The sequence below is a fragment of the Scophthalmus maximus genome, chromosome 15 (genome assembly GCF_022379125.1).
Source record: "Scophthalmus maximus strain ysfricsl-2021 chromosome 15, ASM2237912v1, whole genome shotgun sequence".
Classification (NCBI taxonomy): domain Eukaryota; kingdom Metazoa; phylum Chordata; class Actinopteri; order Pleuronectiformes; family Scophthalmidae; genus Scophthalmus; species Scophthalmus maximus.
Window position 1 is genome coordinate 15,782,143 of NC_061529.1, and position 25,358 is coordinate 15,807,500.

The window sequence follows — 25,358 nt, forward strand, 5'->3', positions numbered from 1 at the left end:
ATCTATATATATAAAATATATTAGGGATGTCCGAATCCCATATCGGTATCGGGGCAATATTGGCCAAAATGACTGGATCGGATATCCAGGAAAATGGTTACTGGTAAAATCCGATCTGATTCATTACAGTAAACATAACAAATACATGCCTATTTACATACCATATATATATCTAAATCGACGATTGTCTTCACATTATTTCCTTTCATGAACAATTTTTATAGCTGGGCCCTATTAGGTACTTATGTATATAGACCATTAGCTCTCCAGAACTGCAACAAACAAATGACCATTATTATGTCAGAAAAGCGGCGGGGCAGCGCACAGGAGCCAGCCCGCGTTTGTTTCTGTGTGATTGTGTATGCATGAGCTTCTTGACGAATGGAGGAGCCATTGGGAAATTTCATATTCATCACGCTGAATTGCCCAAGTAAATCCGTTGAAGGTGACCGTCATAAACTTTTCTCCTTCCCCGAAGCAAACGGAGCCCCCGGGGGGGTTGTGTTTCTGATTCTCCTTCTTCCGCTCTGGTCCTCCTCTCTCTCTTCCTCTCACAATGGAAGCTTTTAGCAGGATTTGAGAGCTCATCCTGTGTCGGGCCATGAAAAATGGGCAACCGCACAAACAGGGGCATTGACTATAGTGCAGAGGGAGAGCAGTGTGTGAAAGGAGGAGGAGAAACACTGTGTTAAGCCTGACACCTGAAATAAGTGTGGGCAGGTCGAAGCTAGAGGACGTCCTAAGGCAATACTCTCATTTGTCTCGAGGAAATCAGGCCTTGTCACCAGCACGCGGTGTGTGTAATACAAGTATGCAACACACTCATTCAAGTTCACAACCTCATTGTCCGTGTTCACCGCAAAAGCAGACACGTAAAAGTCGTCTAGACTAGACTGCACAGACCTGTTGAGTGAGAGACCGTGGAGGGCACCGTCACTTGTCAGGGAGGCCAGCTCATTGCGGATATGAGGCCAAAACTGATGAAAACTAATTTGTCCTCCGGTCCACGTCAATGAAGACGCCACATGAAACTGTAGCTCATGAGTGTCAAACCTTGAGGCCAGCCTTGACAGGAAGTCGGCCTGCAAAGGCGTGGATGCCCCACTGTGACATATCTCTTTCTTGTTCAGATTAAAGCTGAAAGCCTTTGAAATCTGACAACCCCTTAAGGTAAAGCCCCCGTCAGACCAAGGACCCGGCTGAGGCATCCCACATCAGAGGGGGCGACGATGAATTCCCCCGACCGCGGCCGTGGGTGCATGTGTACGCACTGTACAGTGGCTAAAAAACATGTTTTCAACACGTTGTTCTCCTTCCTGACGCAGTTTGGGGTTGGGGGGAGAATGTACGAAGTGGTGGTCGGACCCCCGAGGGGGTTTCCCTCTCCGGAAAGTGCAGCCCACTGAATGGATGGAGATCATGCTCCGGGTGGCGTATGCATGCCTCGCATACCATCGCCGTGACATGTTTGAGTGAGGGTGTGTGATGCGGTGGGGGTTTCCTGTGCGTAATTTGATTGGTAGTAACAATGACAAAAAGGTGGAGAGAGAGAGAGCGACGGAGACCCAAAATCGAATGCCTGAGAAGAATTCTTGGTACGAGGAAAGCGTAAATTCTACGAAAAAACGTCCGATGGAAGAGGACAAGCAGACAGAGAAGCCCTTTTGTCACCAGGGATTCATCTGTGGGATAAATGAGGGGCCTTGTTAACGGGAAAGAAAGAAAGCAGCTGCTGTATGTAGAGTAAAAGCATGTACGACACTGTCACAGGACTGGCCAGGCTATGGAAAGTGTCCTCATGGCTCTCATAACTCAACTTAAAAAAACATTTGACCCCTGACCTTTGCTGGATCACGAGAAGAAACCAATCAGTTTGGGGGCTCCCACATAAAAAGAGAAGCGGGAGAAGAAGAAAAAAAGCTGTGTCATCGCTGCGACCGTGGGATACACTGATCTGGCAGCGAGACCTCGCGGAGACCTCGTTACTGGGCTGACAAACTGATTCACTGTCTCCCCCGTCTCGGCCGGTGACAAAGCAGCCCCAGTGCCGTCGTCTCCACCGAGTGTGATGCCGGCTGTAGAGTTATGTAACGAGTTTCCTCTCGGAAAGCCGGGGCCCGTCGCTCAAAAAGAATCCAGGGGAGGCCATTAAAATTCCTGGCCTCTCCTTTAAAATCCTGTTTTCACCCTGCACAGAAAGATCAGACCACGAAAATCATCGGAGGATTTAAAAAAAAAAATTTGTTAGCTGAAGAAAGGGACAGTGACTCTGACAGACTGTTCAACCTTGAAAACAAGCGTACACAAGTCAACAAGTATGAGCTTTGAATGAACTGATGCACTGGGCCCCAATCTATTCCCTTCTGTCTTTACTCTTTTATAGCTAAATATTCCCACCGGGAACGCGCCGACTAACAACTCTCATAGGTAAATCTTGGAGCTGTGCGAGTGTGTCAATCGAAAGAAGGCGTGTCCCCTTCACAGATTATTCCTCAGCCCTAAGAAATCTGAGGAGGTCAAACAATCTGCGGAGATCCTTATTCACTCAGGTCATAGTTATTCGAAAGGCGCGTTAGTGGCCTCATGAAAACATCCTAAAGAATCTAGAACCAAGTCCAGTTGCTCCTGATCTGCTACTATTTAACAAGGAATAAAAAAAAACATTAAGATTTGAGTCTATGGTCTTTGTTTCTAGTCTCACAACCCTTCAGTCCATAAACTCGCAATGACGGATTTGTTAAAAATAAGTTTGTCCATTATCTTTTGTATTTTTACTCAGGTGACTTTCTCATAAAGTGACTCCTCTAGGATAAGAAATTGTTCCTGCACGTCACTTTTTCTCGCAACACAAACGCAACAAGCTTGGAGTGAGTTGATGAACAAAGTCTAAGAATGTCCAAAATCTTCCAGACACCTGAAACAGTGGACGGGCCTCGATGCCGGAGCTGGGCGGCAGACTGTGGCAGTGACAGGGGGCTGAAGGAGGCCCATCCCCCGGCCGCTGATTGGCCGCAGCCCGGGCCGCCACGCCCATGGGAGGAGACACCGGTCGATTTTGAGGCGCGGTTGAAATACTCTCGGTCGTGTCCCTGGCATCCTTTAATCTGAGCTCAGCCGCCTTGGGGTGCACTCTCACAGAGACGGGGACCAGCTCGCTTCCACAGCCCAGCCAGGGAGAAGGAGACCCGGTCGGACTTTTCACCTCTCACCCATCCCCACATCTGGATTTAAAAAAAAAATAATAATAATAATAACAACAAAAGCAAAAAAAAGCTCCTCGAGGTTTTTTCTCCTCCGATTTTTCTTTTTCTTTTTTGTTCAGAACACTTGAAGGAGAAGAAAGAAAATAAAAAAAAATGGGAGCCCAGTTTTCCAAGGGTGGAGTAGCTGTAGAGGGGAAAGCCGCCGTCGCCGAGCCTGCTGCCGCCAAAGCCAACGGCCAGGTGAGTGGAGCGGGCCTTGACGCGCGGGCCGTCGGTGGGCAGCCACATGGCACCGAGCGCCCACTGGCAGCATGGGTGCCACGGCGGGGGCTCGGGGGCTGCGGTGGTGGAGCCCATCTGCTGCCCGAGCAGGGCATGCGACTGTAAGGGGAACTAAATCGAAAAGTGAACGGAACTAAAAGTCGGGTTGTCTGAATCGAGCGGCCACGCTCGTCCCCGTTACCGCGCGCAACCGGACCGGCCTTTGTTAATTCCCGTGCGCCGCCTGCTCCCGCGAGTCGGGGACGGCAATTATTATTATTTTATTTTTTTTAAAGAATGTAATATTCGGGTCGTGATGTGCGTTCGGGCCGCGTCGTCTCTCATGAGTTGGCTGCAAACCGGGCGAGACAGTCGAACAAAAGATGCGGCGCAAAAAAGAGGGAGATGCAAAATGCGCCTCTGTGCCAGCGGCGCATTTTGCGGAGTTGCAAACAAAGCGCCTGCAGGGCGCCGGTTCAGACCCCCGACTGAAGCGTCCTCCATTCGATGTTCATATGAGGGAAGAATGAAGGAGTGTGTTTTGGGCTGATGGGCGACTGTAAATTGTTGGGGGAAGTTAGATGAGTCTGATCCCCAGAACAGAAGACGCATGAGGCAGACACGGTGACCTGTTGGACACACTTGTACAGGCTTCTCTGTCTTGCTCACTGCGTGTGGTAGATTTGAGTGACTGAGTTTTTTTAAGTGGTCACTGGCGTTGTGACTGGGGGGGCTCGCCGGGCTCACGCCGGGTCGCTGTAGATGGGAGCCGCAGCTCTCGGATGTGAGCAGAGACCCGGTTCCACGGGGATTCCTTTGTTCCCCAGCTCGCTGACTGTGTTGACGCGTAAGATGCAGCACTACTGCCCCCGTGTGGACAGCCGAGAGTCATGCAAACAGCTGTTGACACCTCCGAACCACTGTGAGGGCAAACTGCTGTAACCCCCCAGTGTGATGTGTGTATGAATCATTGAAGTGAGATTATGCTCATCAGGCAAAATATTTGAGAGTTTATCAATCTGTATTTTTGAGTCGTTTCCTCCAGATGGAATGTTTGTTTTGGCCCAGTTGAATGTTTTCTGAATGACTAATGAGAGTCCTCTTCTCTGCAGGAGAACGGCCACGTCAAAACCAACGGCGACGTGTCGGCCAAGCCCGACGGCGAAGTGGCGGCTGCAGATGGAAACGGAACTGCCGAACCCGCCAAGGAGGGCGAGAACGAGGCCGGCGACGCCATCGAGCCCGCTCCCGCGGCTGAGGGCGAGGCCGCCAAGGCAGAGGGCGAGGCCGCCAAGGAGGGCAAGAAGAAGAAGAAGTTCTCCCTGAAGAACTCGTTCAAGTTCAAGGGGATCTCCCTGAAGAAGAGCAAGAAGGGCAGCGAGGAGGCCAAGGAGGAGGCCACCTCCCCCACGACCGAGGAGAAGCCCGAGGAGAACGGCCACACCGCCAAGGAAACCAAAGAGGAGACGCCGGCCGCAGAGGCCAAGGAGGACGAGGCCGCCGCCCCCGCCGCCGCGGCTGCACCCGCACCCGAGGGCGAGACCAAGGCGGTCGAGGAGGCCCCGGCCACAGAGGCCGCCCCTGCCGAGGAGCCCGCCGCTGCCTCCGCCGCTGCCCCCGCCGCCGCCGAGGTCACAACACCTGCGGCCTCCGAGGGCGAGGCCAAGGCAGAGTGACTGCGTCCCGCCACGGCACCTGAACTGATTTTCCAAGATTAAAGTATATAAATATATATATGAGAGACTCGTGCCACGTTCTTAAAAGTTATAAACAAAACTACAAAAGAAGACAAAGGATATATCACGTTTGCTGATTCAACCACCAGTTCACTGCCTTTTATTAGTTCTTCGACAGACGGAATCTCACCGGGCCCTCTCATGATGAAAGCGTCGGCTTGTGTCGCCCCCTCATGGTACACACGGGGACTGGAGTGCGGCGAAGGTAATGGATTGGATGTGGAGCGAATCAGGAATACTGACTTATTTTCCCAATTCATGGAGAAGCATCCTTTTTTTTAACAGCGTGGCAGCCCTATAATGTTTTATTTTTTCTTTCTCATCTCTTTTTGGGATCTAAAAATTGTCACCGTTGCGGAGCGGGGTAGACCATCTCCTTCACTCGAAATGACTGTTATACGGACACATAAACCTTTCAACTGATCTTGATTTTTAGAATTCTACATTCCTATGTTTTACCCCCAAATTTCAAGTATTTTGTCATGTATAGAAAAATGAAAACCAAGGAGGGGAGGTGGAAAAAGAGCTTATGTCTATGTTCGTGCATTTTCATTCTTTTTTTCTGGCTAAAACCACATTCGAGCTTCTTGAGTATTGCAGTTCTCACATTTCAGAGTTTATGACGCAGGGTTTTTGGGATTGTGTACAAAATGTGAGCTTTTAATCTGCAAACTGTCTCTGTAAATATGTTTTGGCCAATATTTTTGGTTCTCTTTATTTTGCTATCGTTTGAGGATGTTAATGGTTTTATTGTAACTTTTAATAAGGGTAAATAAATGTTTGATCCCCTCTGTCTTGTGTTCTGGCTTGTGATTCGCACCACAACATGCTGCTCGATTGGACAGTTAAGACTTTTTTAAAGCTCTAGTTTTCATGAGAAGGTTTGGTCATGTACTACGTGGCACACACACACGCTTTCTTGGATAAATAATTGATGGAACTACCTAGGATTTTAGTTCAAAATACAGATATAAAACAAGATTTCATTATATTAATAAAATTGCTCAATAAAACCTTTGTTGGTTGTGACTTTACAGGGACAAATAACAAGCCGGAGATGAATTGGAACTGTTGCAAGAGCCTTATCCATAACTGATTTATCCATGTGCATATAATGCACACTCGAACAAGTATTCTGTATAAATATAGTTATTTAGATTTTGTCTTACACTTTTTTGAATGGCTATTTTTCACAGATTAAGGAGAACGACATTGCAGTTCACTGCACATTTTGTGAACGACAAATAAATATTTAAAACCAAATAATGGATTTTGTGGACATAAAGCTGGAGGCATGTCTCGAGCATGGTTAGAGGATTTGATCAAGTTTCATAACGGGCACACTCGACACTGTCGCCACTCTGAAAAAGAAGTATAGTTAATCAGGAGGCGACAGCCGTCGCGTACGTTAAAAAAGGAAGTGGCGTTCTATTTACCTAGATGATTGTAAAGAAAAATTGTTAAATCACATAAGAAAGCCCTCAGAAATGCCAGAAACGCATATTGTTGTTCACTAATAGAGAAAAATAAAAAGAACCCCAGGTTCCTCTTCAGCACGGTAGCCAGGCTCACAGAGAGTCAAAGCTCTACTGAACAGTCTATTCCTCCAATGAGCATTTTTACTAATACGATTATCACCATCAAAGAAAAAAAAAACATCAGCTCCTTCCAGCTAATAGCACAGACACAATATCCAGTACAGTAGCCTCAGAACCAACAGTATCGCCTAATTTACATCTAGACTGCTTTCCCCCCGTAGCTCTGGCTGAGCTGACTTGACTGGTCACTTCTTCCAAGCCATCAACCTGAGATCTTATTCCATCAAGGCCGCTTAAGCATGTATTACCTTTAATTAATTGTTCCAGAATAGCTCAGATCAATTAATGTCTATTAACAGGCTACCAGGCCAGTTGGCAGTAGTTAAGCCTCTGCTTAAAAAACAGACTCTAGACCCATATCAAATATCTCCCTTTCATTTCTAAAATCCTTGAACAATCTGTTGCTGACCAGTTATGTGACTATTTACACAGGAATAGTTTGCTTGAAGACTTTCAGTCAGGGTCTACAAAAACACCATAGCACAGAAACAGCACTGCTGGATCATAGTGCTGCATTCGATACCATTGATTCGCAAGATTCTATTACAGAGACTAGAACACATTATTCGGATTAAAGGAACAGCACTAGAATGGGTCATTTTGGCTCATACAAAAGTAAGTCATGGAGTTCCACACGGTTCTGTGGTGGGACCGATACTTTTCACTGTAATTATGCTTCCCTTGGGCACTATTATAAGAAAGCACCACACACATTAACATAGTTGTGCAAATGATACTGTATTTATCCATTAAGATATGATACTAATCAGGTAGACAAACTTCAGGATTGTCTTAAAGACATAAGGGCCTGGATGACCTGTCATTTTTTACTTCTAAATTCAGACAAAACCGAGGTCATTGTACTCAGCCCTAAACACCTGAGAGAAACGTTATCTGATCATGTAGTTACCTTCGATGGCATTACCTTGGCCTCCAGCTCTACTGTGAGAAAAAGTTATTGTTGACGAGGACTGGTCATTTGACTCGTACATAAATCAAGTCCCTGGGACAGTTTTTTTTTTTTTCACCTGCGCAATATCAAGAACATTAGAAACATCCTATCTCAAAAGGATGCTGTAAAACTAGACCATGCATTTGTTCCTCCTAGACTGGACTACTGTAATCCATTACCGTTAGCATGTCCCAATCCAAAAATGCTGCAGCACGAGTTCTGACAGGAACTAGAAAAAGAGATCATATTTCTCAAGCGTTAGCATCTCTGCATATGGTTCCTATAAATGTATTTTTGTAAATATAAGAACTAGTCTGATAGAGCTTAAAGCAATCATTATACAACTGTTCTCTCTCTCTCTCTTTCCTCTCCCCCTCTTTCTACCCACCTCTCCTCTCTCCCCTGATTCTCTCCTCTCAGCCCGACCTGTCGCGGCAGATGTTCCGCCCACAACTGAGTCCGGTTCATGCTAGAAATGTCTTCCTGTTCAAAGGGAGTTCTTTTTGTCCACGGTCGCCAAGTGCTTGCTCATTGTGGGAAACTGTTGGGTTTCTCTAAAAGGTCTCGACCTTACTATATACAAAGTGCCTTGAAACAATGTATGTTGTGATTTGGGGCAATACAAATATTATATTGAAAAATGGGCTGTCATGATAATATACATCATTATATATTATTCATGGCAAAAAAAAGAAGATATTTTAGTCAACCAATGGCAAAATGAAAGCCCGTTTGAATACATTCCCTATCAAACGGTTGACATGCCTTATTATCATTTGCAGGTCTCTGGCTCCCTCAGGTGGACAGATATGTGTATGGGTTTGTGTCCTGTTGCCTTGAGGTTTAAAGTTTAAAAAACCTGTAAAACTCCTCGTACACGTTGTTCCTGGTTGGTGTGTATCACGCATCACGTCACTCGTGGTTAGTTTAAGCTACTTCTGTCAACATCATTAGAAACAGTTTTGACCACTTTTTAAAGAAGTGTGAAAATTGATGGTTGCGTGAATTGTACTGAGGTAAAGTCTGCAAAACTGTTCCAACATGAAACATGGCCCACCGAAAGAGCCACTCTGTCAATGTATCAGACATTCTATGTAATACAGCAAAATTTCCTCTCAGCATCAGACGAGGTGGCCGAGTGGTTAAGGCGATGGACTGCTAATCCATTGTGCTCTGCACGCGTGGGTTCGAATCCCATCCTCGTCGTCACATCCTGTTTTCTGAAACAGGACTTTCAACACAAAGGTGCGGACGGCCTTTATTATCCGACGTGGTCTACACTTCCTGTGATGACTTTCAAGATAAAAAAAAAATAATTTAATACCGAATTCTGTCAGATTAAATTAAAACAGAACACATTAGTATAAGTATGCATGAGTCCTAACAACCAAGTTTTGAGGAAGGTTATAATAATAATAATAATTATTTACACCTGATCAACCCCTGAGAGCACAACACGTTTGTGGGAAGTGCAACAGAACCACTGGGCACCATTCAAGATCCACCTGAGTGTCGACCTCTACACCAAACTCGGCTCAGGGTCACAAAAGGGAGACATGGTACTGGTTGTCTTCAAATGTGTTAAGTTTCTAAGAAAGATTGCACTCATAGGGAAATATGCACACTTAATAACTAATGATTTAATATATCGATAGTCTCAAACATCACTTTTTTGAAATGCTGAGTGATGCCTCCTGATGTCCAACACAAATGCCCTAAGCAGTCCTTGGTTGTGCGCTCTTGCCCTCGGGAGACCCACTAATACTTACCCTACACATTCAACAAATAAACTTCTTTTGAATACAAAGTTTTAGTTATTCTTTTTATGAAGATTTTTTAATGGCAGAATCATTAGAGTCTCTCTGGTGACTCGTACGACACAAAACCTTGTACTTGACTTCAGGTGATCTGATCTGTGCATGTATATTTAGTTATTAGATGTGAGAGGCCACACCTACTTGCACCAATAAATATTAAGCTTTGGATTTTGTTTAATACTTGATACTGGATTTGGACCACTGCGTTATGAGGTATACTTTTTTTGGTATTTGTGCGATAACAGATTTCATGTTAAAGTATAAAAGGAGTCCCTCCAATTGGCTCTCAGTTTTCCCACTTTCCTTCTCTTTTTTTTACTTTTCCCCACCACAGCACTCTTCAGAGGTTAAGATGACTAATCCATCATGCTCTGCACATCTGGTTTTGAAATTCAGCTAGACACCCTATGTCAGCCATGTAACTTCAAGAGAAGAGTGAAAAATGACAGTACAGTACATTAAATGAAAGCAATGTCAAGGTAAAATTAAAAAAAAAAAGGCTGTGGCATAGAAAGACATCTATTTCTAGAAAAGCCTTTTGCCAAGCTAAACAATCCAGTTTGTCAGTATACTGACAAAATAGTAATGGAGGAAATGGATGGAAAGCCAAAGTAATTGGTTTTCAAGAAGCACTTGAAAGCAAAATGCAGTGTGGGAACATGCGCCTAAAAATAAAAAAAAAATAAAAAATTAAATTAAATTTATTTAAGATAATAGTGTTAGTGTAATGAAACAATATTTCAAGCGCAAATCTCACACAGGCTTTTAAAGTCTTGTCTCAATGGGGGCATTTGTTATTTGATTCTGCTTACTGAACATTAGCGCACGTAAACATTTTCAAGTAATAACCCAAATTAAAATTATGAACATGAGCACAATATGTCACAATATTGTTTAAAAACAACCTGGATTTGTTTGAACAGTGTCATGTTGCATTTGCAAATCCCCATATCTGAGGTGAAAACAGAAAGGAACATGGTCTGGACACTGAGCTTGATCAGCATTTTTATTTTACAAGCAATACAATTTATCAATATAATATTAAACCGTAATAGTAAATAAATCTTAAAATAAACTATGACATTCAAGTTGACTCTTAATCAAAAGTAGCTTGCTGTGGGGATTCAACCAAAAACGAAAGTAAATGTGGCTATTGCTACGTAGCCAAATTTATATTGAAGTTAGCATGCTAACCAGCTAGCCCTGTCCCTGCCAGCCTGCCCAGTCTGCCCTGAAGAGGTATTATCACCTCTCGTTGTGTAAACGCATCTATGGCTGAAGCTCTTGTCAAGACGAGTATGTAAACCGTTGTTAATGCTCACGTTGGCTGTGTAGCAACAGCACCTTACAAAAAGCTGCTTTAACATCATCCTGTATGTACAGCTTCAAGTTCATTCTTTCCCCTGATATTAATGTTGCCTTCATGTGTTATCGGAATTATGGTAAATACGAGTGGCCGACTTGGAATTTGCACGTGTCTGAGATCATTTTAAAACCCAAGTTCTGGTGTTGGGGGGGACCAGAACCTTGCAACATGGCAGAGAAGAGGACGGATTGAGTCAGTGCAACAAGAATTGGCTGTTGCTTCTGTACATAATTTGAATCTGTAATCTATGTACAATTAACTGACCCATTGATATACCAATGCTGTTTATCGTTTTATCCATAAAAAATGGACTATAAATGACATTCTTGTAACTCACAAGTGGTAAGTAGGATCTTCCGACTAGCACGTGAAGGCACCATCAAAAACAGAAAACAAATATTTTCACTGTCATGTGAATTTTAAATTCTGCTAATTAAGAGCCCTTACCAAGACACAATATGGATTCAATTGTCAAATACAGCAGATTTGAGAATCAGTACGACATTTAACTTATCTGTGCTGCAATGAAGTCCATTCCTTCCTTACAATAATTTACTGGCAAAAAAAGCTCTTAGAAAATCCACAGCTGGAGATCGACCGTCTCTGGGAGGAATACAGTTAAACCTCGGTGGAGTCAACACTTCATGTGGGGCATTAAGCTCATCAAATCCCCGGTCGTATTTTGGTCCCTTTTGTAAAAGAAATATAAATGCATCATTTCTCAGTCAGGCTGTTAATAAAGCTCTTAACAGTGCTGATACCAGATACCAAGTGCTGTAATTTACAATATGTCATATTGCTATTTTTCATGAATCAACAATCAATATAAAATGTCCTTAAAAACACAAAACCAGGCTTTTGAATGTCTCTCATCATGCTGTCGGCCATATGATCAGATCTATGGCACAGAGTTAGGTCTCATTGTAATTAATAGCAGTCCTCTTCTACTAGAACATGTGACCAGCCAGTGTTGGAAATCCTTCTCACGGAGAATCATGTAAGTTTCGTGCTCAGCACGATCACACGATCACAAAGCCCAGGATCTGCCCTCTCATCAGTCCTTTGGGTTTGATAGTTTCATCAGGTAACCCGTGTTCCTGTTAGATGGTCATCCAATCGAAAAACGGATCCATGGCTTTGTGGCCACCGTGTCCTACAGTGTTGTAGTCGTGGTGCCCTCCCTCACCTTCTCCCTCTTATTTAAACTCAGCTGGCTGTCAGACAGTGTTGGATCGGTCCTCCGATACGCGGACCTCGGCGGGGCTATTTCGGTCAGCTCGTGTTGGTCTGCAAATACGAGTCTCTGGTTCTCGTGTCGGACCGTTAAGATTTTGCTGATGCGCTTGCCTATAAGATAAACCATCTCGCAAATGCACATTAAGATGCACAGCACGCTGGATATGACCATGAACAACATGAAGATCTTTTTTTCTGTCGGGCGACTAATGAAGCAATCAACGGTGTTGGGGCATGGATCCAGTGCACACTTGGATAACCTAAAAGAAAAGAGTGATGCGAGTTATAACTAATGCAAAACACCATATTTAGTTGGAAAAGAAATTAGACACGAGAATCACCTGGGCAGGTCGTATCCATGGTATACCCTGTACAAAATGTAGAGAAATGATGTGTCGAATCCGGCTTTGAAGACCAAACTCAGCAGATATGTCCACCACAGCCCACCTCTCTTCTTGCCTGGGTTGGCGTACAGGTGGGAGCCGTGGTGCAGCGCCACGTACTTCTGGTCCTTACCCTCGCGGTATTTCACATGAGCCATCACCATCAGAGACGGGCAGGTGACAAAGATCAGCTGCAGCGCCCACAGACGGATGTGGGAGATGGGGAAGATGTGGTCATAGCAGACATTGGTACAGCCGGGCTACAAAGACAGAAAGAAATAAAGAAAGAGGTTTTACAAATGTCTGTAGGGTCACATTATAGATAATATAAATAACTAATGGTATAAAGTAATAATGTAGTATTGGGGTCACTTTGAGGGGACACATTTCCACAAAAAAACTGATATATTCAATAACAGATTTCTTTACTTATAAGACAGCTTGCGCATTCTACACAGTTTCAATGACTTGATAATTTGACCTTCAATTAAGATCTGGGTTCTATTGGTCTGAATCTGCAGATGGAAAAAAAAAATACTTCATGAAGGTATACATGTGAAGATGAGGCCTACAAATGAACTTCTGCATTAAAGGGCCACTTGAACTACTTAGCTCAACACCTGTTACGTTTAGGTACTCACAAGAGAAAGATTGAAGAAATAATTGTTTAGACAGTCCCTGAGAAATGCTTACTTTTAGTCTCTAGTGTGGGTCAAGCTCCGAAAAACACACTTCCCATGATGCACCTTCCTGACAGGTGAATACCAATGTCCTCCAGTTCCAAGAGTAGTCACTATCACCCCTTTAATTTAGCTAGACTGCTAACGTTTTTTATTGTTTAAACCTTATAAAAATGATTAAAGAGGTTATCTTTTATGCTGCATTAGCCAGTTTAAGATGCATCTAAACATTTCACATTTTAATTGGCAAGGTGTTCGTGAGGCACCTTTCAGTGTGAAATTCATCGATCCAATCAGCTGGGGGAAGAAAAAAAACTGCGACAGTGCAGACGCGCTAGCGCCGAAGGTGAAGTGTTGCTTTGCTCTGTTACCTGCCGGGTGTTACACACAAAGTCCTTGCTCTCGTCCCCCCAGACCCTCTGCGCTGCGACTACAAAGACCATCACGCGGAACACAAACACCATTGACAGCCAGATCCTCCCGAACGCCGTGGAGTATTTATTGACTCCGCTCAACAGACTCTCCAGTCCCGACCAGTTCATCCCTGCTGCTGGACTGGACCGGGTGATGGACGCAAGAGGAGCACCCTGTGGAAGAGAAGGAGAGAGACACGTTTTGTGTCCGCATTCTCATGACCATTTGAAAACAATATATAGAAAAAATGATCACAACTGAATTATATGTGGTTTCCTTGGATATTGGTTTCAAATTCCTTTGCTTTACTTTACAAGAAGGTCAAATTCATACTCGCTATGGTTAAGACTTCACCACACCTCGCCCAATCCAACGCATGTCAGTATGTAACATGAATAGTTATGCCAGACAAACCAGCTGAGCCCTGAAGAGAGCTTGCACAGGCTTGTATGATTCATTCCGACATGATTACAAATCTCCCAGGTGAGATGGTTCACATTTATAAACACAGTTTTAAGTCACATCTTATTATTAAACTTGTTATTTCATGGCTGCCTTAAAAACAAAAAAAAAAGCAAATTAAAGTTGTGTAATACTTTCTAAATTGTTATTCTGGATTGTTTATAGTATCAGGCTCCCCACGAATTAATAAGTCAGTGCTTCGGTAACCACAATGAGATGTTGACTGCGTTGGGTAGAAAAGATGATAACCATACAACCCTTTCAAATTGTAAAAACAAAACTTCAAATTTCCATGAAATCAGCCAGTGCCAGTAATGTTCTGGTTGTTAAGTCAAATCACAGCACATAACCCCCCATGAAACAGTCAAATGATTTTCTTCTTTTTTTTGTTATACAGTTTTAACTATGTCCCTGTTTCAAGTATTTATGCTAAGCTAAGCTAACAGGGTTGTAGCTTCATACTTAGCGTAAAACGAGTGGAATCAATTTAACTCTTGGCAAGAAAGTGAAGTGTCTTTCAATAAATTTCTTTAAAGCTACAGTATGTAATTTTTAGTATGGAGTAGCCGATTTGAATATACGTGTATATTCGTGTGTGTATGTGTTTGTGTGTGTGTGTGTGTGTGTGTGTGTTCTTTGTCTATATGCCCCACCATGGACCGTGTTAATTCTGTACACACAGCTGCTGTATGCGTTATCGGTGAGCTTTGCTGCTGTTTGTGTTGCTCCGCTTGTCTCCTGCTGCGGCTGAATGAACACGGAGGAAACACTGGTAGACTTTTGTGTGTGAAGGTAATGAGGTTTACAAATGAAACAGTCTATTGTAGTCGGTCCAGTATGAATATAACGTCAATCCTAAACGTCCTGGTGTTTGTGTGATTTCAGAGTTTATGTTGCCTGGATACTGGGTTGTGGGTTTTTTTTAACAAATGTTCCTTGCAAACAAAACCCAAAGTACACAGATGTTCAGTTTTCAATTGAACACACGGTTTTCACAGGTACATATCGCTGTCATTGTATAGAATTTTATGGATATCTTATACCTTTTACTGTTTCTGTTCTTCTGACTAATTTTCAGCTCAGTTGGTGTTGAACATAATAACAGACACGAAATCATTAAGCATGCATTTTCACCACATACACTCTATGTTCCGATTTACTGTAGTCAATCAGTGTGTTTAGAAATGATCAACAAGTGAAGCTGTATCCAAGTTGAATTTCTTTGTCCATAGTACGTGAACTTATACAGAAATGAGTGATTCACTGACGGAAGAGGTGCGAGGGTGGAGTCTCTCATGGAAAAAAGAAGGAATTTATACTTGTTTTCAATGTGAAACATAGTATATGATTATATATAATAGAAGTCATAACAGCTCTGGTTTCCCGCCCCTCTTGGTGACTGGAAAACCTGATTAATTTAATCCATATGGGATGTGTAACAGGATCCTCAGGCCCGAGCAGTGGAGGATTACTCACTGCTTAGAAGAAAAGCAAAACATTTAGATCTGAGAAAACAGGAGTGGTTCCATACAGAGGACTTTACTGTGTTAACGCTTTAATCCCCTATGCATATTCTTCTTTCTCATTCATCAAAGCAACAGGAAATGAAGCTCCCACTGGTTTGTAATGGCTGCTTTGCCGAATAGCCTGGGTTGGTTGTAGTAAGACCATGTAATGATTGTAATTTGGACATTCATCAGCCAGTAAGTGTTTCAAAATCTGCAAAATACAGTATATACACGTTAAGTTACCCGAAAATGATCACGGGGAAATACAACTTTCGGTTTTCCAATCTACCGATCTGAACTACAATCAGTTAAATTTCAGGAGCCAATAGGATGCTTGATGCACCATCAGGGGTAATGTGGAAAATGTTAGTGTTCGTATGCTCCACTGCACCACGCCTCGGTCTGTGTGTTGAATCTACAGTTTATATCGGCATCACATTCTTGTCTTTTGGAATAGTTTCTTTATACCAATTTGCTCAATAGTGTTTGTGTCTAAGTCATAGCCAAGGGAAAAAGTTACTCCCACTGTGTCTTTTTTTCTTTAGGTTGGAATTAACTTTGTGGTTTTCCTCATTGCTGGCATAACTCTCCACTTGCATCCATCTTGTTTTAAAGGTATACAAGAAAACACTACACTTATGTATCTCGGGTTGTGAACCATTTAAACACACCACTGTCTGACAGTGAAAAAATATTAGAAGAAGTAGAAGGAAACTTACCCGGTGCTGAAACTTTGCTTAAACACCAGAACCAAATATGTGGACGGCAGCGGGAGGAGATAAATACACGGCTGAAGTTAAAGGAGAAAACGTAGTTCCAAGTGTTCCGCTCCTTTCTCTCTCTTTGTCTGCCTCTGCTCTCTCGCCCTATCCGCAGAAATCCTGCCAAACCAGATTCAGCAGCTGCTACGTCACCACACTCACTCACACTCAGAAACTTTACATGTCCTGTCTTGTCAGATTGTAGGAAACGGAGAAGCCGCTCCCCTACGAGCCATGTAACCTAACACTTTTATAAATTGGTAAAGAAACACACACACACACACACACACACACACACACACACACATATGCTTTACTGACCAAGGAGACAGGACATCCATCCTTGCCAACCAGCATGCCTGTGTGTGCGTGTGTGTGTGTGTGTGTGTGTATATGTGGTAGAATGAGAAAAGTGGAAGAGAGAGCGAGAAATGCCACACCCTCTATGTTGTTACACAGGTCCGAGAGGCCTGTGTGGAGAGCCGCAGTTATGTTTTTATAGAGAATGACGAGTTCACATGACTGACTAAGAGAATTCAATCAAATTTGAGTAAATTGAATTTTGATTTACCAGTTCCAGCATTTCATTGCAAGAGGTTATTTGAGGTTACGTGATAATCTCTGCTTGACTGTATAAAATGAGATCGAATGAATGATGTGAAATGTATTGAGTCAAAATGTATACAAGAAACATGCAAAGCCAGATCCCCAGAACAGAAGAAAAGAGTAATTCAAGAGTTTCACGAGCTGTGAATTTGTTTCTCTATAAGTATGAGGGAAAAAATGAGGGAGGATAAAAACATAAATTATGTGTAACATATAACAGCATTTGAGGAGGTGTCACTTAACAGCAATCTGTAAAGGTGAACATTTATTTAAAACATGTCAGACAATGTTGTCAAGCCAGCAGGTTAAAGGTCAGATGTCAAGTTATTCACACATAAGGTTTGTTTGTTTGTATGTTAGTTAGTTAGCTTTTTTATTTGTTAACAGGATTTCTCAGAAAGTAATGGACATCTTTGCATGGAACTTTTATCATACGTAGGTCTCAGCCATGCTAACGTGAATCAATTTTCGTATCTGGATCCAGAAACTTTTGAATCAGTCTTCACCATTGCAAGATAGGGCAAAAACCATATCGCTTTGGCTAAGTTCACTCTCTGAATGAAATGTTGTTTTTCTCAAATATTGTGTTTTGTGAAATGTCAGCGTTGTGGGGTTTAAAAAAATCTGTTTGAATGTTGTATGAAATGACAGTCCTCTTATTTTTACCTCCGTCAGGGAGGTTGTGTCTTCGCCACTGTCTGTGTGTTTGTTAATTGATCTGGGTGTTTGTATGTGTCAACAGGATTGGGGAAAATCTTCTGAACAGATTTCCATGAAACTTGATGGTAGGATGGGGACATGTACCAAGAAGAAATTAGATCCTGTCACCAATATGGACAAAGATACTGATCCAGGAAATTTGTATTCCTTTTTTAAAATTGCGAGATACGGCTTCTTCTTATTGTTTCTTGACATTTTCACAGATGTATCAGGGAACAATGCATGGATCTTGTCGATAAAGATCAGAGAATCAGGTATATTGTGAGTGATATATATTTGCAATTTGGTGTGGCCTGATTGAATTTAAAGACTGTTGGGCCTTGGTGGAGTCTAGTTTCTGAAATGTTGTTGTGTATCGTTGAATGCAGTTTCATCTGAAATTTTGTGTTTTGTTAAATGTTCTGTGAAATGTTGTGCTCAGTGAAATGTTGTTCTTATCGTAGACGTTCTCATTATTTAAGAAATGTTGCTGTAGTTTGTGAAATCATGTCGCGTTTACTAAAATGTTGTCATGTTTTTTGCCCCTCGGGGGCCACCGTACCGGAGACTGCACCGTACTTTGTAGCGCGTGAAACAGTAGATGGCAGCGACGTCCTCAACATCAACCACAGCCTCACAATGCCATATGAATATTGTTTAGAAAGTTAACATGTTCAGTTTCATATCGTAAAGACTACGAGAACATCAACACAAATCGGTTAAGCCTTACCAACATGCTTGTATACAAAGGTAGACATTTGAACCGGTATGTTTTCTGGAATGCAAATTTACCGGAGGCAGGCTGAAGATTACCGGAAGTTCGGCGTGTTAGCTACAAATTAAAAGCCTTATTTTTTGAAATTCCAAATCAGTGTATGGTTTTTTTCATGTTTTATTTTTTGAAACAACGCCGCCGGAAGAAGATTATGTGCATTGTGGCTACCTCGACATTTCGGTTCGACATGTCTCCATCGCAGACTCTTCTCCGTCACTAGAAGCGTCTGGACTTGTCGCTGAAAACCACCCCGTTGCTTGTGAGTATTAATGCAACCGTGTGTGTGTTCGACGTCGACAGCTGTGACTTTGGTCAAAACAGTCCGCTTCCACTCGCTGTCATTCGGCTGTTGTTAAAAAAAACAAAAACGGACGGCGCTGTAGCCTGGAAGCGTTAGCTCGCTGTTTATCCCGGGAACATGGTTGTTGACCTGCTTTTACACGACGGAGCCTTCGACGACAGAAGGCGACGTGGAATGGTCTTTTGAAATCCCGCGCTAGCATTTCATCTTAAAACCGGGCCCGTCATTAGATTCCTTTTTGTTAATGTACAATCTGTGCATTTGAAAAGCAGCTAGCAGTAGCGTTAAGCTAGCTGGTCGGCGACGTTGGCCATTCGCCGAACACAGCTCCGCTGTACGGGCATGAGACGAGTGTCCACAGCGGAACACCGACAGCTCGTAGCTGACGTCACCGTCAGCGGCGACGACTTCGCTAATCACTGCCTGAGATTTGCAGGTGTGAAATCGCACGTCTCGGCTAATTGGACGCCGATTGCACCCGCTGTCAAAACCGACGTCCGTGTGAAGTCGCGGAGAACGCCTCGTCCCGTTCGATCACAGACACGAGCGCAACTGTCACGTAGCAACACGTTAGCTAATGGCCCCACGTCGCCACGGGGAGTTCGGTGTTGCTAAACCACAGGTCCCAGGCAACGCAGGGAGCTGCTAGCTCGAGCGATGTGGTGACACGTTTTCTTCTTCTTCTTCTTCTACGCAGCAGGTTAGCATCAAGCTAGCGGGCCGCCCGTCAGCCAGGACCCAGGAGAACAGCAGCAGCATCTTCATCAATGGTGTGTCCACATCCTGGAGCCGTCACATTTTCCTGTGTGCGCTCGATGAACCACCCCCTCGGCTGTCGTCACAGTGAGTGTGTGTGTGTGCAGCAGCAGCAGCAGGAGCAGGGTCCTCCCCGCCCCCACTTGTCGAAACTTATCAGTAACTTCAGTAATCCTGCCCCTCTCCTCTCTCCAAGGCTGCACATGTATGGCGTTTGCGAGGCTTGGGGGGGAGTTTTGCCAAGCCCAGCACCTGATGCTCATCGTGGACAAGTGAACAGGAGACACCAGCTCGGTGTAGACACTGCCGATCACGTGCACAGGTGTGTAATGTGGGAGGCTGGTGCCGCCTTTATGCAGAGGACAATGGTGATCAGGGGTGCGGTCGAATAGTCATATTGGTTTAGGAAGTTTCCTAAATCTTGATGTGACCCGGAAGTATTTGATCAGCAGCCATGATAAGAGCTGTTCAGATTCTCTAAATGCATAGGAAAGGAGCTTCAGTGCTTCCTTTCCTATCTCCTTTAGCTTAGGGTACACTGGAGCTTCCTATGTGAGAGTAAGGAGATATAGACGCCCCACAATTCATTGCGGCAGCGATATTAAGCGTGATGCGCCATGCACAGAGGTAAACGATTACATCCACAGTAGAATATGTATTAGTATGAATATGACCCAGAAGTGACGCACGTCATGTCAGTTACCGTTACTTATGAATCATTTACATCTGATGTCACACGGTGGTAATACGCAATGGAACATGCTGGATGGAGGCGCTGCGTTTTTTGTAGGCTACTGCAGACGCATGTCAATAACATCCGCCGTTGCATGATGACGTAGTGAAAGTCAAGTCAGATTCTCTGAGCAGCGTTGTCCGCTTTTCCTAAGTCCTATGAGACCTCCTTTACACCTTCCCTTGACCTCATGACGACTGAGGTCAAGGAATAGTAGATAGGAAAAGACGATAGGAAGGACATTTCGACCAGGTCCACAGTGTTGATCTCTTGTAACAGCCCATATACAGCACAGAGTACAGGTACAGTGAATATTAATTATAGATATTCATATGTAGCTATTATCCAGTGTTGACCAGTAAAAGACAGGAGCATGTCCAGATTATACATTTTATCCACCCTAAGATCACAGGTGCGCAAAAATGTAACAAGCATTGAAGGATGCTCTCAGTCAGACTTATATCTTGCTAATGCATTAATGGATGTGTATCACAGGTCCTTCCTGCCATCTTGCTCAACCCATATGAAGACAGGCCAACCTTCAGTCTGTCACCTGTCCCGGGGAGTGGAGGAGGATTTGGTCTCAGCCCCAGGAGTTTCCTCTCTGCTCTTCTCCTCTCCTGCCTTTCCTTCCTGCGTCACCTCTGACTCATGCTAGTCGTCTCTGAATGGGCTAACACATTTGAAAGGAAGAAAGGATAGATCTATTTTCTGTCCTCCAAATTTAATTTTTTTCCCTTCTGGACTTTGGTTCTCTTAGACCTAGTCTCTTTCATCCCAATCTGCTAGATTTAGATTTTTAGTTTTTAACAATCCAATTTAAATTTGTCCTTCATTGTCAAGAAAAGGTTAACCCCTTCCCTCCTTTTTCTTTCTCAGAAAAATAACTAGTCCTTTTTGGTTTTTACACGGGACTACCTTTTGCCGCCAAAGGAGTACAATATTTACATTCTTTGCCCATAAAACATTTTTTTAATTAGTTTTCTATTTATTTTAGCTTTTTTAAACAGTCACAGGGAGATTTACTTTGATTTCTTTGAAGACCTGTCTGTTGAACCATTTTTTTAAAGCACAATCATTTTTTTTATTTTTTATTAACAAACCTCTGTTGATCTAAAAATGAACCGACCGGCTCCAGTGGAGATCTCCTATGACTGTCTGAGATTCCTCATCACGCACAACCCCACAAACGCACAACTGGGAAGGTTCATAGAGGTAGGGCATTTAAGACATTTATATCCGTTATTAACTTTCATTTGAAGATGAAGCCGTAGTGACATGGTGTCTAAAAATATCTGTTTTGATAGGATCTGAAGGCCTACAGTGTCAACACCCTGGTTAGAGTGTGTTCTGCTACATATGACAAGGCACCTGTGGAACAAGAAGGAATACAAGTTCTGGTAAGTGACGAACATGAGTCTGCCACTGAAGCATCTGTTTTGTCTGACGTAAGTAATGAAAACTACAATCTGTGAATGAATATGAGCCTGAAAGTTGACCAAATATCTCTACAAACATTTTAATTTACAGTGCTCATTAAAAATCTAAACTTATTTGCTTTTACTTCGACAAATGGCTGCAGAAGGCACTGTAGGTGATCAGCTGATTAATTGCCACGGCCGCACGGAATGGCCACAGGAGCATTTAGCCCTAGCAACCAAAGCAATAACAGGTGAAAATGGAACAAACACCTCCGGACCGTTCTCAGTCCACGAAATGCTCTCTCTCACCAGCCTTCTGCTGTACAAACACGTCCTTGGTGTTCCCTGGACTCTAGAATTTCAGCGAAGGGATATATGGTGGCAGCATATAGAGCAGGTCAATTAAAGACTCCCTTTTTCCTTTCAGGATTGGCCATTTGACGACGGCTCGGCCCCCCCAGACCAGGTTGTGGAAGACTGGCTGAACCTGCTGCAGGCAAAGTTTCGAGACGAGCCTGGCTGTTGTGTGGCTGTGCACTGTGTCGCTGGACTTGGACGGTCAGTATTTCACAAAACATAGGATTAACCAAATCAAGCTTTTTACACACGAACAGCCTGTCAAGATAAACTAATGTCAGCTTTGTTTTAGATTTTTTTTTTCCTTTGTTCATTTGCTGATATGTATACAATCCATTGTTCAAACTAGAGCCTGAAGCCGATGACGACTTCGATATTGTCTGCTAACAATATATACAGAAATTATAGTTCTCCGTTGCTATGACAGTGTCTTTTGAGTACATTCCAGAGATGTCATGTATGTGATCAAAAAAAAAAAAAAAAGATTTAAATTTCTGAGGACCAAACCCAGACCCAGCTACCTAGCACGTCATTCAGCTCTCAAGTCGTTATTGATGCTCAGGTTGCTCGTCTCATGTTTATGGCCTCGTTGTCTGGTCAGTAGGTGGGGGTAATTCAAAAGTGACCAGAACTATTGAATCCAGAGCCGTTACAAAAAATAACTGCTGAAAATGAAACAAGCCACTAATTCACTCACTGCACTAAATCATTGTTTTCAGGTCAATAACAGTATAAGACCTTTCTGAAATAACGTAGAACTCCGACAGAAACACTGTACAACTGATTAATTTTTTTTGTGCTGGATTTATCCCCAGCGCTGAATAGTTAACACTGACACCATGGAGAATGTTTTCAGATTCCCTGAGTTGAGTGAGGGACAATTAGTTTTGGCTCATTGTTTTATTTCAAAAAGTTGTATTAACCCTGTTTAAAGGATTTAAAGTGTCAACTTACCCATTCGTCATTTGCTGAGAAGTTATGATTCTGTTCTCTTCATAATATTTAAAACACAGACTCTGCTCAGGACAGGTTCTTATATTGGTTTATATTTGTGCAGAACGAATGCAGAGCTGATAAATGTTAGAAATGGTCGCAGTAATGCCAGACAGTGTGTACACACAGCAGTTGTGTAACGTTTCTGTGTCCTCACCGTGATTCTTCCCGGCGGACTGTACGCATTACGGCGTGCCGCAGGCGCCTTTCAGGCCTGTGCTCATGTGGCCAATCACAGCCAAGTTAGTCGATCCATGTTGACATTGTAGAGTGATGCAAAAGTAGCGCAGAGCGGTGAATATGTGCATCAACCCCCACGGCAACATTTCCTTCACAATCCCTGAGAACAGCTCGAGCACCAATCTGTGGCTTTCCAGCACTCATTGCAAACTGATACAGAGCTGTCTGTGATTAGCTTCACTCTTCTGATGTATGGTTTGGGCTCTAGTTCAAACTTGCCGCGTATAATTCGTCAGTTCTAGTCATGTTACACAATATTAACTTTGCCACGGCCCTTTGATCCGTAGCTACAGGGGTCCAAAGTAAAATCAGGCACGTCTAGGATGTTAACAGGGTCACGGCAACAAATGGCTGTGCTCTTACGTGTCCGTGTGTTCTTTGTCCTCAGAGCTCCCGTGCTGGTGGCCCTGGCTCTAATTGAGTGTGGGATGGAATATGAAGATGCAGTGCACTTCATCAGACTGTGAGTACCAGGCTTTGATTGTCGTTTGACTTGTACCGCCCCTGAAGTTGCTCACACTCTTGACAGTCACTCTTCACATAAACCGTGTCTCGCTTTGAATGTTACGTCCCTTTTTCGTGTCATCAGGAAGCGTCGCGGGGCGTTCAACTCCAAGCAGCTGCTTTACCTTGAAAGCTATAAACCTAAACTGTGTCTGCGCTCCAAAGACGGCAACGGACAGAGCTGCTGTGTACAGTAGGAATCTCCAACCCTCACCCCCACCATTCACACCACCACCGCAACTGCGTAGGACACTTATATCTTTTGATGTTAAATGGAAAGTTGATGTGATTGCTTTCTGATTTTTTTTATTAACCTAAACCCATAGAATCTATTCAAAGCGCTTCATGTAATATCCGCAAATTAAGGACTGCATATTTTCTTCAACTATTCGGTATAGTCACACAACTTCTGATTTTACATAAAAAATTTGCCTAATAAAGTGGATGTGTTGAAGGTTTCTCATTCTGTTCCTTGGTCTGTGACCTCATCTCTACATGTACCAGAACTGCACAGATACACGAGCACATTTAAGACCACAGTGGGACAGCACTCCTGTTGATCTGTCACTGAGATATAATTCCAGCTAAAAATGTAAAAACATTTATCCCGAGGGTCAACCTTTCCATTCACTGTTACCGATGCAGCTGCAATAAATGCTGCTGGTGTACACACACTTGTTCTGATTGAAAATGTTGACATGATTAAAAAGCTTTGACGCTACAAACACTGAATGAATCCTGCGCATTGTGCTCTCAGAGGCTTGCTGCTTTATTGAACATCAACCCACACAGATTTATGTATTCCAGCCTTTGCTCACTGACCAAATCAATGACCAGCAGCCAGAATGTGGCGCAGACGGTGGAAGAATTCAGAAAAGTTAGAAAACATTAGATAATGTGCTTAAATGATTAAAACATTTTAGAGAAAAACTGTCTTCCTGTACAAGATATGATGTAAACAACGCTACAATCTACCTACTTACTGTATGTCCCGAGTCATAGGAGCTTCTCTGCAACAAACCCTTGTTGGATTGACAAGTCATACTGTCACCGTGGCAACGGGGCCCACACGTTAAAGATCAGTTGGCGGATGTATTCATGAATCAAAACTGGAAGGTTTTGGTAGATTATCAGCTTCTCGGAGTTGAACACAAATTTGTTCTCAGTAGCAGGCTGAAGTTTAGTTCACACTTTGTAGTGTGATACTCGACGTGTAGGATTGAGTGATTGGCACGCGTTGTGTGATATCAGTCTTTGATTGATGATATTGAACACAGACACATGAGCATGCGCTGTTAAAGACGGCAAAGGAGTAGAGCGGGACGTTTGACGAAGCAGGACAATCTTCCAAAACCTTTCTGTGTTCTTACAACAAGCATGAAACTGGAGCCAACATGGCTGCCCCCCGAGCACCCAATGGCCGTTGTCTGTGTCCGTGGCTCTGTACGCACATGACTGTCTGCTCAGCTGCTGTGTTCGTAAGATGCCGTTGGTCTTTGTGATGTTCTTATTTATTTTCTTTCCCTTGTATCTTTATCTATCTCTGTACTCGTTATTTATTTATCAACGCCACTGTGTTTCCTTGTGAAATGTCCG

At 43.3% G+C, this 25,358-nt stretch overlaps 3 protein-coding genes and 1 non-coding gene across 5 annotated transcripts in view; 3 read left to right on the top strand and 1 right to left on the bottom strand.

Annotated features, from left to right (window-relative positions):
- Positions 1-3,089: 3,089 nt before the first annotated feature.
- On the top strand, positions 3,090-5,991 carry marcksl1a (MARCKS-like 1a). Its single transcript, XM_035610766.2, has 2 exons — positions 3,090-3,443; positions 4,577-5,991. Exons 1-2 carry the CDS (start codon positions 3,357-3,359, stop codon positions 5,138-5,140), a joined length of 651 nt encoding a protein of 216 aa, XP_035466659.2. The 5' UTR covers positions 3,090-3,356; the 3' UTR covers positions 5,141-5,991.
- Positions 5,992-8,874: 2,883 nt separating this feature from the next.
- On the top strand, positions 8,875-8,956 carry trnas-gcu. Its single transcript has one exon. It is a non-coding gene; the product is annotated as a tRNA-Ser (tRNA).
- Positions 8,957-10,555: 1,599 nt separating this feature from the next.
- Positions 10,556-16,724, bottom strand: LOC118286100 (gap junction beta-4 protein). The gene is made up of 4 exons (XM_035610231.2): positions 16,336-16,724; positions 13,604-13,819; positions 12,511-12,812; positions 10,556-12,429 (listed from the first exon to the last, which is right to left on the bottom strand). Exons 2-4 carry the CDS (start codon positions 13,772-13,774, stop codon positions 12,087-12,089), a joined length of 816 nt encoding a protein of 271 aa, XP_035466124.1. The 5' UTR covers positions 13,775-13,819; positions 16,336-16,724; the 3' UTR covers positions 10,556-12,086.
- Positions 16,725-18,318: 1,594 nt separating this feature from the next.
- Positions 18,319-25,358, top strand: part of LOC118286101 (protein tyrosine phosphatase type IVA 2) — a 7,096-nt gene continuing 56 nt past the window's right edge. Inside the window, exons 1-8 of one of the 2 annotated variants that reach the window (XM_035610232.2) lie at positions 18,319-18,716; positions 19,456-19,601; positions 19,711-19,836; positions 20,743-21,462; positions 21,555-21,647; positions 22,096-22,226; positions 23,647-23,721; positions 23,848-25,358. The exon at positions 23,848-25,358 is cut by the window's right edge and continues 56 nt beyond it. In XM_035610232.2, the coding sequence (XP_035466125.2) occupies positions 21,367-21,462; positions 21,555-21,647; positions 22,096-22,226; positions 23,647-23,721; positions 23,848-23,959 (507 nt within the window). In that variant the 5' untranslated portion in view covers positions 18,319-18,716; positions 19,456-19,601; positions 19,711-19,836; positions 20,743-21,366 and the 3' untranslated portion in view covers positions 23,960-25,358. The remainder of the gene's footprint in view (positions 18,717-19,455; positions 19,602-19,710; positions 19,837-20,742; positions 21,463-21,554; positions 21,648-22,095; positions 22,227-23,646; positions 23,722-23,847) is intronic. The other variant, XM_035610234.2, reaches the window with a different exon arrangement.

Bases quoted from the DNA above. Each gene is read 5' to 3' on its own strand.
- marcksl1a (XM_035610766.2), top strand. From the start codon at position 3,357: ATGGGAGCCCAGTTTTCCAAGGGTGGAGTAGCTGTAGAGGGGAAAGCC. The intron at 3,444-4,576 runs GTGAGTGGAGCG...TCTTCTCTGCAG, and splicing joins CCGCCAAAGCCAACGGCCAG to GAGAACGGCCACGTCAAAAC.
- LOC118286100 (XM_035610231.2), bottom strand. From the start codon at position 13,774: ATGAACTGGTCGGGACTGGAGAGTCTGTTGAGCGGAGTCAATAAATAC. The intron at 12,813-13,603 runs GTAACAGAGCAA...CTGTCTTTGTAG, and splicing joins TTGTGTGTAACACCCGGCAG to CCCGGCTGTACCAATGTCTG. The intron at 12,430-12,510 runs GTGATTCTCGTG...CTTTTCTTTTAG, and splicing joins CATGGATACGACCTGCCCAG to GTTATCCAAGTGTGCACTGG.